This window comes from Aythya ferina, assembly GCF_964211825.1.
Source record: "Aythya ferina genome assembly, chromosome: 1".
Classification (NCBI taxonomy): domain Eukaryota; kingdom Metazoa; phylum Chordata; class Aves; order Anseriformes; family Anatidae; genus Aythya; species Aythya ferina.
Genome location: NC_140296.1, coordinates 143,419,135 through 143,431,423, shown reverse-complemented (window position 1 = coordinate 143,431,423; position 12,289 = coordinate 143,419,135). Strand labels below are relative to the sequence as shown.

At 52.5% G+C, this 12,289-nt stretch overlaps 1 protein-coding gene across 6 annotated transcripts; it reads left to right on the top strand.

Annotated features, from left to right (window-relative positions):
- Positions 1-592: 592 nt before the first annotated feature.
- Positions 593-11,311, top strand: LOC311435678 (uncharacterized protein). Of its 6 annotated transcripts, none has more exons than XM_084516943.1 (3): positions 593-916; positions 8,167-8,273; positions 9,536-11,311. In XM_084516943.1, the coding sequence occupies exon 3, from the start codon at positions 9,550-9,552 to the stop codon at positions 10,963-10,965; it is 1,416 nt and encodes a 471-aa protein (XP_084373069.1). In that variant the 5' UTR covers positions 593-916; positions 8,167-8,273; positions 9,536-9,549; the 3' UTR covers positions 10,966-11,311. The 6 variants fall into 6 exon arrangements, with proteins under 6 accessions (XP_084373069.1, XP_084373067.1, XP_084373070.1 ...); XM_084516941.1 differs by lacking the exon at positions 593-916 and adding an exon at positions 1,747-1,965; XM_084516944.1 differs by lacking the exon at positions 593-916 and adding an exon at positions 1,765-1,965 and having other exon boundaries at positions 9,539-11,311.
- Positions 11,312-12,289: the final 978 nt, after the last annotated feature.

Below are 12,289 nucleotides of genomic sequence, written 5' to 3'. Positions count from 1 at the left end.
AATTAAAAAAGAAGATTTTTTTAAAGACTGGAGTCCTTAAATGAAGGGAGGTGTTTTTAAGATCTGTGAGACTGACAAGCCATCAAGGAAGCTAGAAAATAGTGACCCTATTACTGCTGAAATATTAAAAAAAAAAAAAAAAAAAGCAAATAAGGGGTGAGAACTTGTGATGGGGATCCTTTGTGAAGTACAGGCTGAGGAGGCTGATCTGGACATTTCTGTCTAGTCATGAAGAAGCAGAGTAAGGCTTGTTAGCCTTTTTCCTCAATTCCAGTTTCTTTTATATTTAAATTGTAATGTTTAAAGTGTCTTTTTCACCCATTACTATACAGTGAAATACAGTTACTGTTGCTATTAACCTTCAGGCAGAGAGAAAATCTGTGAAAGTTGATGTGTGACACGCTGTTCTCTGGAATTAATAGCCCTTGCCCTCAGTTTCAGAATAAAATATTGTAAGACTTGATTTGTGGTAAAGGTAGGAGGAATGAGAGGTAATATGGCTCAGAAAAGCCATTTTCTGTTGTCTGATGGCGAACTCTACTTTTTTTTTTTTTTTTTTTTTTTTTTTTTTTGTCCGCAGGTGTCTCACAGTGCAGAGGAAGGAGTTACAGAAAGCAGAGATGCATAAACCTCTGCAAAGGCTTAATATGCCATACATGGCACTTCGGGAAGGCTGCTTTGTAGCTGCTGTTGAATCCCCTGGTGAAGAAAATCTCCACCTGCTGTACCCAGCTGTTGCCAGTGCAGGGAACGGACCGGCAGCAGCGTGCTGAAGATATGAAAGCTGCTTGGTTGGGCTGCACACCGGTGGGACCTGTGGTTACGTGCCTCTTGTGGGACTGCTGTCAGAAACCATGCTGAAAAGGTGTGGAGATGCCCTCCACCCGAACACACAGTGAAATCTCTTGGTTATGGAGTGAGTTCAGCACATCTTAACATTCGTTTGTAGCTGACAACAGCTATGGGGAAAGAGGTGGGACTTTGTGGGGCTAGTGAGGGGGTGACTTGTTGCATTTTCACAATTTCTGCTTTTATGTAAGCCTGCCGCGTTGTTTCATTTGTATGGACAATGTCTGGGCTGCTGAAGCTCACAGCTGCCAAAGGAAGGGTGCAACTGATTTAGTCTGATACCAGGCTCACAGGGCACACTGGGACAATATTCTGGCGAACAGTAAGATGTAGGACCATAAGGTCCTTATTTTGAGTTTGAAATAGGAGGTTTTCTGGGTAGTGTTTAAACTGATCAAGGACATTTAGCTAATGCCCTGGTATTACTTCAAAAAAATTCAGCTGGCAGTTCTGCTTAAGATGCAAGGCAGCCAGACAGAGTATGCTCACTGAGGCACGCTCTCAGGAGGCAGAAAACAACACACTGGGGAAAAGCAGACGGCGGAAGATTTCAGCAGAGGCCATGGGCGATAACTAGGCTTGGGCTTGTAAATCACATGGCAAGCTCTGATAATACCAATGCTCTTACTGTGAAATACCGATCAGCACAAATTAGCAAGTGATAATTTAAGTCTTCCATAATGTGCTTTTAATAGAAAATGTTGTTGAAGCAGATTTTTTTCCCCAGACCCTTCAGGTCTGTTACCAGAGCTATGCTGGAGGGGGATCTTTAAAAGTGCAAGGCAGAGGAGGGCTTTGCCCCTATCTGTGTGAAGCTGTGCTCTGGTAGCTGGGCTTTGAGCACAGCTGGGGAGGTTTCCCCTAACAGAGATATTAACATCACCTGCCCGCCCCATGAGGGAGAAGCATCTCCAGATGAAAGCAGCTGGGGCAGGGCTGAGGAGAGGCAACGTGCTGCCTGTGCAAAGTCCTTTTCTGAGCAGCAGGGAGGCTGCAAAGTCTGGGTTTGTTCAAGCTGCGTGTGTCGGGCACCTCAGGAGCCCGGGCTGTGCACCCAGGAACCCCTCTGGAAGAGGTGCTGAGACCGATGAGCCCGCTCGGTGGTGCAGCGTGGTGGTAAGACACAAGGACACAGCCCGCTATTTACCCAGTATTTATTTTATATTAAGCCCCCCGAATTACGCAGTTCATTTCCTAGCCGCCTCCCCACCCCCGAGGCTCAGACCCCTCCCCAGGACCTGGGGTCCCCTCAGCCCCACAACCAACCCCTAGCAGCCCGCGGGCCGCACGCCCCCTCCCGTCCCCGCTGCGGAGGCGCAGCCAAGGGCTAAGGGCGGCGAGCGGGCCCGGCCACACGGCTCCGAGCCCAGCCGAGCCCAGCCGAGCCGAGCCGAGCCGGGCTGAGGCGCCCCTCACACGGCCCCGGCCCCATGGCCGCCGCCCGCCCGCGGTAAGTGGCGCCACAGCGGGCGCGGGGCCGCGCTGAGGGAGCGGGAGGCAGCGCGGTTCCCCCCGGGGCTGAGGGAGCCGCCGCGGAGCCCTCCCGCTGCTGGGGGGGAGCCTCAGCCCTGTGGGGTGCCTCAGCCCTGTGGGGGTGCCTGCCCTCGGCCCCGGGACCCCATCGAGGGTGTGGGGTTGGGGGCCGGGGGTAGAGGGCTGTGGGGTCGGGGGAGCGGGGGGGGCTTTGTCACGGCTCGGGGTGGGGGGAGATGCTCGCGGGGGTCGCATGGGGGGGCAGGGGGAAGCGGGGCTGCGGTGTTCAGGTTGCTTTGGTGGGTAATTGGGGAAAAAAATAAAAATAAATAAAAAAAAGGAAGGAGATCTAAGGACTGCCCTCAGAGGATGGTGGCTCTGAACTGCGAGCGAGTGGAGGTGCAGAAAGCCCGAGGTGGTTCCCTCAGTTTCCACTCTGCTGTTAGCAGGTAACTTCACGGGGTTTTGCTTAATAGTGTGGCTCCGTTACTTATTTTCTGAGAGACAAGAGTTTCTCGGTATGGCTACTGTGCATTTAACAGAATCTATTTCAGAAATAGACAACCAGAACAAGCAGTTCCCTTGCAGGGTAAGGCCTTCTGCATGTAGAGCACCCCTCGTGTGTATATGTGTGGGTATTCACACACGCGTTTCCAAAGAAGGCTCTTCCCGTAATGCTGCCCAGCAGAAACACCTGTCCTTGATGAAGGAAGGCCGGTGTTCTCCCGTGGCATTCACTGAAAGATATAAAAACCCCAGCGATGGTGGTGGTACAGCCACATGTACGAAAAGAGCAATTTTTTTCCATCTTGCCTTGTCCAAGAATAGCGATCTCCCAGACTGAGCAGTGGTGGGTGAGCAGTTTGTGTGGGAGAGGACAATATACATTCAGTACAGTTACTTTCAAGAGGATAACGTCTTTCTCTGAATCCCGAGCGATACCATTTCGGGTGCCTGGATTTTCCCTTGCACCTTTTCCCCTTGCTTCCCACACTGTTGGCCTGGGGAAGCACCATCAACTTTGCTGCTGCCTCAGGACTCCTTCCTAGGACACGTTTGCGTTGTTCAGGGCCACCAGCAGCTTTAGGGCGACAGCCTGCAACTCCTCCTCCCCCACCGCCTTCCCCATGGCCATCATCTGCTGCAGTTTCTGCATCAAACTCTGCACGTGGGTATCCTGCAGCCTCAGGAGGAGATCCTGGATGTCACTGATGGGCAGCTGCCCCTGCTGCTGGCCACTGACTGTCACCTCTGAGGCATGCGGGTCAGAAGGACTCTGCTGGATGCTCGTCAGCTGTGGTGAGCCCTCGGGTAAGGAGCTGGAGACCACAGCTACTTCCATGTCGAGTTTGGAGCCGGCTGGCTGGGCGCTTGTAGGAGAGGTGGGAAAAAGGGGCTGGGAACGGAAGATACTAGACAACACTGCGTCGCTGCTCATGGTCGTGTTGAAGGTTCCTGTGCTGCCCAGCTCAGCCTTGCCTTCTCCTGGGCATGCAGTCCTCTGTGGGGGAGAAATGTACCTCTGTAGAGGCAGTGCACCTGGGGAACAGCCCCCCAGCTGTACCCTGTTCTGTGAGGTGAACATGCAAAGATGAGTTGTAAAGGTGAGCTTCTTTACAGGCCCAAGGAGGGGAGAAACCTCCAACACCTTTCCTTGCCATAAGTCTCTTTTGTCACTCCCAGTTTTCCTCTTTCCTTGCCTGTTATAGCCAGCACGAGTCAGCCTTTCCCCTGCAGTAGCCTGGTTATCTCACCTTGCTGGGGGGTGAGACCTGGACATAAGGGCCGAGATGGTCCTCAGAGGTTCATTTTCTCCAAGAATACCTTCCCCAATGCCTCCACCTTGGCGAGTGTCTGCATCTGTGTAAGATGCCATCTGTGTAAGCTGGTCAGCCTGCTGTGGGTGCCCCTGGAAGGTGGGCTGCCCACAGCCCCCTTCTGTCTTCCCTGTCTTTTGGCCTCCTGCTTTCCCACGTCCTCATTTTCAGGACTCTCCCATTCACCCGATCACTGCCCAGAGCACACCAGGATCTTCAGGAAATAGCTAACTCACTCACCTTAATGAAGTACCTTTTCATAGTACAGCGATAAGAAGCAAAGGCACAGAAGTTGGGGAAGAAAGGAGTTCCTGGCAGCTCAGAGCATACGGGCCCTACGAAGAAGCAAATGAAGACAAAGCCTTGGTGATAAACTCCGGTGCTGAGGTCCCACCAGCAGCAACCTCGCTGTCAAACGACAGCCCTTGGCAGTTACAGCTGGCTTTACCTTTGGGGATCACTCCGTGGTTCTCGTACTCATCCAGCCTCCGGACCAGGGGGTTCTGGCAGCCGTACAGCGCACGCAGGTGGCAGGCGGTGGCGGCGTGGCGGGCGACCCGCAGGGCCCTGAAGAAGCGGCGGTACTCGTGGCTGGAGAGCGGCGCTCCTGGCTGCTGTGCCTGCACGCCCCAAGGGCCAGCAGAGCAGCCCCAGCCTGAGAGCACTGGTGGGAGGTAAAGAACATCATAAATGGCAGAACAAGGTCAAGATCTGGGGTTTAGACATGGAGAGGACCTGCTCTGCCCCTGCTAACAGGGGTTAGTACTTAAGAGAGAGTACATGGCTGAAGGGCTTTGACCAAAACCTCTGGAGGCTGAAGTCCTGAGCTGGGAGAAAGGTCTTGGAAGTCATGGCTGGAACTGGGAATGCAGCTCTGCTGTCAGGGCTGGAGCAAGGAGATGGTTTCCTTTCAAGATTTTTTGTGTCTGCAAGTTCTCCTCCTCTGGGTCAGTGTATCCTGACCCCTGGCGTTAATGGGGCATGCCCCAACAGATACGTGTATACCCTTGAAACGGTCCAAGCATTCACTGAACCCATATGCAAAACTTAAAGCCAGTTCTTCCCTGTACAGAACACCATGAAAGCTGTCAAAATCAAACATTTGGAAGTTACGTGTGCCCAAGTGAAACTGCTGTGTGCAATCTTAGTTTCATCTCCTTGTGCATATGTTTTTTGTACATTTTTGAAGTACGCAGCAAGCTACTCTCCTATCCTTAGGACTGCCAGTTCCTTCACTGCAGAGATTGGACCCGCCCAGACAGGGAATCAGAGTTTTCCAGGTTAGGCTCATGCTGCATTCGAGACACCTGCCTCACTTCCCCCAGTTGGGAAGGTGTATAAAAAAGAAGAAGGCTGGAAGAGGAGGGGTGGTTTTGTGGGGACTCTCCCAAGAAGGAGGTTTTATTCCTGGCTACACCACAGAGGCTTGCGTGTGATGCGAGGCAAGTACCAGGTCTCTCAGCACATTATTAATGGCATTTTCATTACCTTGTGGGTTGCCATTTATAGGAAGGCTGAAGTCTCTTGCAGTTTTGGAATCTGTATGTGCTGTATTTTGAGTGTTAGTGCTACATTAGCATGTGTGCTCGGAGAAGACAGGGCTGAGGCATCTCAAAGTGAGATTCTAGAAGTAGTGGGTATTTTTAACTTTAATCCCTCTCTGCCCTCATTTTGCCATTCGCAAAATCACTATAAACCAATTAATAGCTGTGAAGCACTGAAACAGAGAGTATATGAAAAGTTCATGAGTAAATGAGTCATTCAAATGGGATCAGCAAATAAATCAGTCAAACACTGAACCGTAAGGGTGACATAACTTCACTGAATAGCTTAACGAATAGCTCCTCATTACAAAGGCGTTGGCCATCTTGGGTCTAAAGAAGCCAAAACCCGTGTGAAAAAAGAGAAGCTGGATTAAAGAGCTATTACTATGTCAATGCACAGGGGGAACACATCTAAAGCTACAAGCTGAATGTGATTTAGGCACGCTCTAAGCATTCTCTAGAGTAGTCTGTTAACCTATCATGTCCCTTTTATTTTTTTCTCCTTTTTTTTTTGGTAAAAGCAGACTTAAAGATTTCCTCATCACCTCTATCTTGTTAGCATCTGTGCCATCTTCTTAATATCTGTGTGCCTGTAGATGCAGCAGGATCACACAAAAGTGTGCAATTTTCCGCCTTGAAATGGTCCCAGAGGTTATCGAGCCCTCTGTGAGACAACATTGGATGAGAATGAGACGCTTTGCTAAATGACTTTGTGTAAATCTGCAGAAAGTGGGGGCTGAGGAGACCAGGAAATATGGGACCCCGCCACAGCCTCCTGCTAGGATGTGGCCTGATGGGCCAGGCCTTTCTGTCCGTTTCTTCCAGCTCATGTTTGTCCTTAACCAAGGCCGTCTCTCAGCTCTCCTGCCTCCTCTACCTACTCATCTGTCCGGTTCTTCCCTTCCTGGCTGGTGGTTCAAACCCAAATCCCTGCCATTGCTCCCATTTCTGGTCTACGTGCCAGCCTGCCTCACATCTCCAGCCTCCACCTCTGTTCCAGCCTCTGCCCAGCTGTGTCCAGCTCCGAGTCCCCCTCCCTTGGCCCCTCTGTCAATCCCCGGCTCTCCTTGATGAACAAAGTAGCATCTCCAAAGGAAATCCTCACTTAGGCCGTGACCTGCAGGGGAGACGTTTCCTACTCACGTTTCCTACTCACCGGACAGGAGGAGGAAAGCCCCCGTGGCAGACATGGCACCGTGCGCGCTGCCTGAGGTGGCCCCCGAGCAGACAGAGGCGTCGCCTCCTCCTCCTCCTCCTCCTCCTCCTCCTCCTCCTCCTGCCCCAGGGGAGCTGGGGGAGCACATTCTGGTTTCCCTGTGTCACAGACACCTCTGTTCCTTGTTCTGTTGTCCCCCGCCCCGTGTTGGGTTCCTGTCAGAATACTCTCTCCACGCTTCTGCCTCACCACGGGTTGTGGTCTTGGGGGCTCACCTGTCCTTGGCCAGCCGTGTCCTTCACAGGGCAGTTCCTTTGCAGTCACCAGCTTGGAGCTGCTCTGGGATGGTAGCAGAAAGGGACTGAAGCAGAGGGACATCTCTCCCCTCCTAAAATCAGTGGGATTGCTCGTGACTAAAGAGGCGCGATGCCGTTACAGAGCTGGTATTCACCTTTGCAGTTTTTAAGCGTCTTCTTTCTCTAACCCGTACCTTTCTAGGCGTCCAGAAGTCAGCATCTTAAAATGCCTTTGTCTTCTGCTGCTGCACATAGTGCAAAGCTATCTAGGTGACCTAATTTGTCACCCCACGACACCCACTCCTGCACAGCACACTTCTGCTCCGAAAAGAGATCCTTGAGGAGGGGGAGAGCATGCTGGTGCTCAGAGCTGTCCAAACGAGCCTGTGTCACTGCTCATGCGTGAGCAGGTGCGTGTGGCGGGTCGTCAGTGCTCACCGCCAGCCCCGTCAGCTCAGCCAGGAGTGAAGCAAGCAAACTGCCATTTGGCTGGACCACAGGATGGGAAATTCACACCATGTGTGAGCAGACTGAAATCTCTTCTCTTTCCCAGCCCTGTTTGTGCCTGGCTGAGCCTCTGAGGGTGAGCGAGCAAAATCCTTCTCCGGTGAAGCAAGGCAGGGGACTCCGGGCAGATGCAGAAAGCAGCGCGGCCGTTTTCTCTCTGCCTGCAGGATGGGACTGCATCGTGTTCTCATCTAGCTCACAGGAAAGAAAGGTGACAGAGGGAAAATGGCTTGAGGCAACTCTATTTTATTATGCAAAACTCATCAAGCTGCCGGGCAGCCCTCTGTGGCACGTGCAGTTAACCCTGTCTTTGTTGTGTGAGCTTCCCTGGCCAGCAGACCTGAGCGCCGGCCTCATGGCGTTTGTGGCAGAACAGGCAGGGTCTCTGCCTCATGCTTCTGAGCATCATTTTCCTCCGGCCTAGGTTGCTTTTGTTTCCTAAATACTTACTCGCTTGTAATCTCAGCCTACAACACTGCTGTTAGGACTGTTATTTGTTACATCTGTTTTCTTTCTCTGATCAGGAGCTGCCAGCCCTGACTTTGCTTTGACCTCCTGGATGGAGTGAAGAGAAACAGCTTCGTGGCCAGGAGCAACTACACACTGAGGCAGTAGAGATATTGCTCACAAGGTGAGAAATTGAATAGTGCATGTCTGGAAAAGAAAGAAAAAAGCGAATGCTGGAAATTTGGCGTGTGCTTTGCTGCATACTTTGTACTCATCCAGTTTCTTTTGCTCCTGTATTATATAGACTCTGCTTTCGGGAAGATTCATAGGCAGGGTATGTTAAAGATGAAACACAGTCCTAGGGAATCTTAATGAAATCAAATCTTGTGCATTTTTCAGCAAGGACTATACTCAGAATTTTAGAAGGCAAAAATAACCAGTGTGGCTTTCTATTCCTTTCACTCTGACAATATTTTTAATGCTTTGTTGGTCAGTTAGCTGTCTTGAGGTCCATGCCTTGGGCCAGCGCTATTGTTTTATTTGTACTGCAAATGCTTCTCAGCCCTGCGTGTTGTAAGCAGAACTTTGGAAATTGGTATAACCAGTGTGTTGTCTTCCAAAATCAGCAGATCAGCTGAATCAAAACTGGAGGGGTTCATCCTGCTGCATTCTTCCCAGATTCTGACCTCCCACACGTAAGATGAGGATGTTAACTTTGCAAGCAGTGCCTTCCAGCTGATCTGCTAGGATTCATTTCCCAGTTGTGTTCTCCATAGCAGTGTAACTAATAAAAAGCCAGGAGCCTCAAAATGTTTCAGTCTCGTTTCCGTGCTTGATTAACAAAACAGTTGATCATTCCATTCAATTGCCTGTCCTGTAGACAAAACCTAGATACAGTTTGCTGCAGAATATGTAGGGTTTTCTCTTTAAGGAAAAGGTCTACAGCTGGAAAGAGGAAAGAAAAACAGTCTGCTTAGCAGGGGAGGGTGTTCCTGTGGTGGTGTCTGCTTCCTTCCTTGATTAAGCATGGGAATGCTGGAGAAGAGCAATGATTCATAGGCAACAGAAAGAGAAGTGGGAAGAGAATTATGTGCTTGGGGGCTGCTGAGGAGAGCAGTGATGATATTTCCCTAGCGTCGCTAGATGTAGGAAGTTTGAGGACAAGCAAGTGATAGGGCTCATCCGTTAGGGCTGTGACTTTATGACAGAGGACCCTCTTTGCAACCCATGCCACAGTGGCCGCCTGTTCCCAGGTCACGCTCCCTTCCCGTGCTTCTCCCTCTCGGTGCCTTCCCTCTGCCCAGAGAAGAAACCGAGGGGCCGGCTCCTGAGCTGTTGGCTAGCGGTGGCTGACGTGCAGCAGGTCTCTGGAGGTTGCCTCTTTTGGTCCTCTCCTTCAGAGAAGCTGCAGGGATTATTCACTGCTAGTTCCTCTGTTCACTCCAGCAGGTGGCAGGACCATGGGTGACGCACAGAAGGGCCAGCTTCATCAGGGAAGTCCTGCGAGAGCTGAACTGCACCCGTTCCCCTCCAGAAGGCTCACAGGAGATACACTGCAGGACGCTGATGAAAGACAAGGCTGCGAGCAGGAGCTGGAGACAGAAAACAAGGTGGAGCCCTCATTTGGAAAGAGGCAGGGAACGGTAACTCCCTGTGTGATGGCAGTGTGGGAGTGCGAGGACGGTGGTGGCACCCCCATCAGCAAGGTTATCCTTGCTGGGGACAAGCCAGACCCTGCCGTGTGTGGGAACGTTTGGATTCAGCAGGGGGGGGAGAAAACCTACGAGTGTCCCGAGTGTGGGAAGAGCTTCAGCCGGAGCTCATACCTCAGCCAGCACCAGAGGATCCACCTGACAGAGAAGCCCTTCAGCTGCTCCGAGTGTGGGAAGAGCTTCACCCGCAACTCGGACCTGGTCAAACACCAGCGGATCCACACCGGCGAGAAGCCCTACCAGTGCAACGAGTGTGAGAAGACCTTCAGCCAGAGGTCCAACGTGATCAGGCACCAGCGCACCCACACGGGAGAGAGGCACTACCAGTGCAACGAATGCGGGAAGAGCTTCAGCCAGAACTCCCATCTCATCGTCCACCAGAGGAGCCACAAGGGCGAGAAACCGTTTCATTGCCCCCGCTGTGAGAAAAGCTTCAGCGACCGCTCCTCCCTGATCATACACCGGAGGGTCCACACCGGAGAGAAACCCCACAAGTGCCAGGAGTGCGGGAAGCGTTTCCGGGACAGCTCGGCCATCATTCGGCATCAGAGGATCCACACTGGAGAGAAACCCTACGAGTGCACCGAGTGCGGCAAAACCTTCCGCCAGAGCTCCTCGCTGGTCACCCACATGCGAACGCACACGGGCGAGAAACCCTACAAATGCCCCGTGTGCGGGAAGAGCTTCAGCCAGAGCTCGGCGCTCACCACGCATCGCCGCATCCACGGGGGAAAGGCCGTGCCCGTGTACCGCGGCGGCCTCTTGCCCAGCCCCTACCAGTGCGCCGAGTGCGGCAGGAGGTGCAGCGACCACCCCACTCTCGTCAAGCACCAGACCACGCACGCGGAGGAGCGGCCCTACATCTGCGTGGAGTGCGGGGACAGCTTCCGACGGAGCTCGGCGCTCAACGTCCACCTGAGGATCCACCGCGGGGAGAGACCCTACAAGTGTGAGGAATGCGGGAAAACCTTCCGGCATAGCTCGGCCCTCGGTGCGCACCTGAGGATCCACGCAGGAGCCAAGCCCTACGAGTGCGGTGAGTGTGGGAAGCGCTTCCGGAAAAGCTCGACGCTGAAAGTGCACCTGAAAATCCACGTGGCCAAGAAGCCTTATAAATGCACGCTGGGTCGGAGAACTCTCTCTGCCCGCTCTCTTCTCCCATAGGGCTGGAGCGGGAACCAAAATCAGTATTTGGTTGTGTCTGCGGGCACATGGACAGCGTGGGTGCTGAGAAACTGTGGGAAAAGACTGACTGGGGACTACCTGCAGCTCTAGTATCTGGGCTGGGTGCCTAATCCCTGTGGTACAAAAACCACCAGGAGATTAGGAGGTCATGGAGCTAGTCGGAAGAGCTGCATATTGGTGATTTAGGACGAGTGCTGAGAGCCCGAGGAAGGGGGATCGAGTTCTGGGTAATTTGCTGACTATGAATACGTGGTAGAATACAAATGGAAGAATCAGGCTTTTAAAAGAACTTTTCTGCTAAATAAAAGATGAAAATTAAAAGTTCCACGCTGGCTCTGATTGAAAACTTTGGCTTGTTAGATGCTGCAGTAGTCTTAGAAACTTTCTTATTTTCCATGGCTGTGGTAAGTTTACTCAGTGTTTGACAAGGCACTTTGAATTCTTGCAGTCTGAGACTTGGGACCTGAACCTCAGCCTGTTTGTCTTTGCTTCCTCTTTTCCCAATCTGACAACGAATTGCTACCTCCATGTGCAAAGTCTGGTTTGTACAACACCTGAGCAAAGCACAAGCGATGTGGCTGCTCCCAGAAAACGTGGCTGTGCAAACATTTCTTGTTGTAACACCGCCTGTTGCTGTCTCTGGCAGCTTCCCCAAAATGTGTCCTCTGGCTTGGTACATCTTCTGACTGGGGACAGCAACAAAACCTGGGCAAAAACGTGGCCTTACCTCATTTAAACAAAAAATAAGTATTCCTCCTGGATGTCTGAGCTGTATCCAGCAGACGTGATGGGTTCCTATCGGCAGTCCAGAGACTGTTTGCAATTTTAAAAGTTATTTTAATGCTGGAGAACTCTTTTACCTCCGTGTTTGTCAAGTATTGACACGTACAGCTCAGCGTTAACAGCGAGGAAACACCAGATTTACATTTAGCAGTACATTAACGATTGTGCTTTCCACAAACCCGCTTTATATCGCTGTGTTTTATCACGGGGTGCGCGTTTCCCCCCTCAAATACCCCCCCGGGTGCTCTTTCCGTGCCTACAGCCCTGCTTTTTCTGTCAGCGAGCGGCACCGAGCCCCCCACACCCATCCTGAGGGGCGACCCCTGGCAGCGGGCTGAGGAACCGGGACCCCCGGCACCGGCGGGGCCCCAGCACCACAGCCGGGCTCGGGGGGCCGGCCCTGAGGCGAAGCGAGGCGCTGAGGGCAGGGGGAGGGCTCGGGACCCGGCCCCGCCCGGCCGCCGCCATGGGCAGCGGGCGGCGCTGCGAGGCGGGAAGGCGGCGCCATGGAGGGCGCGCG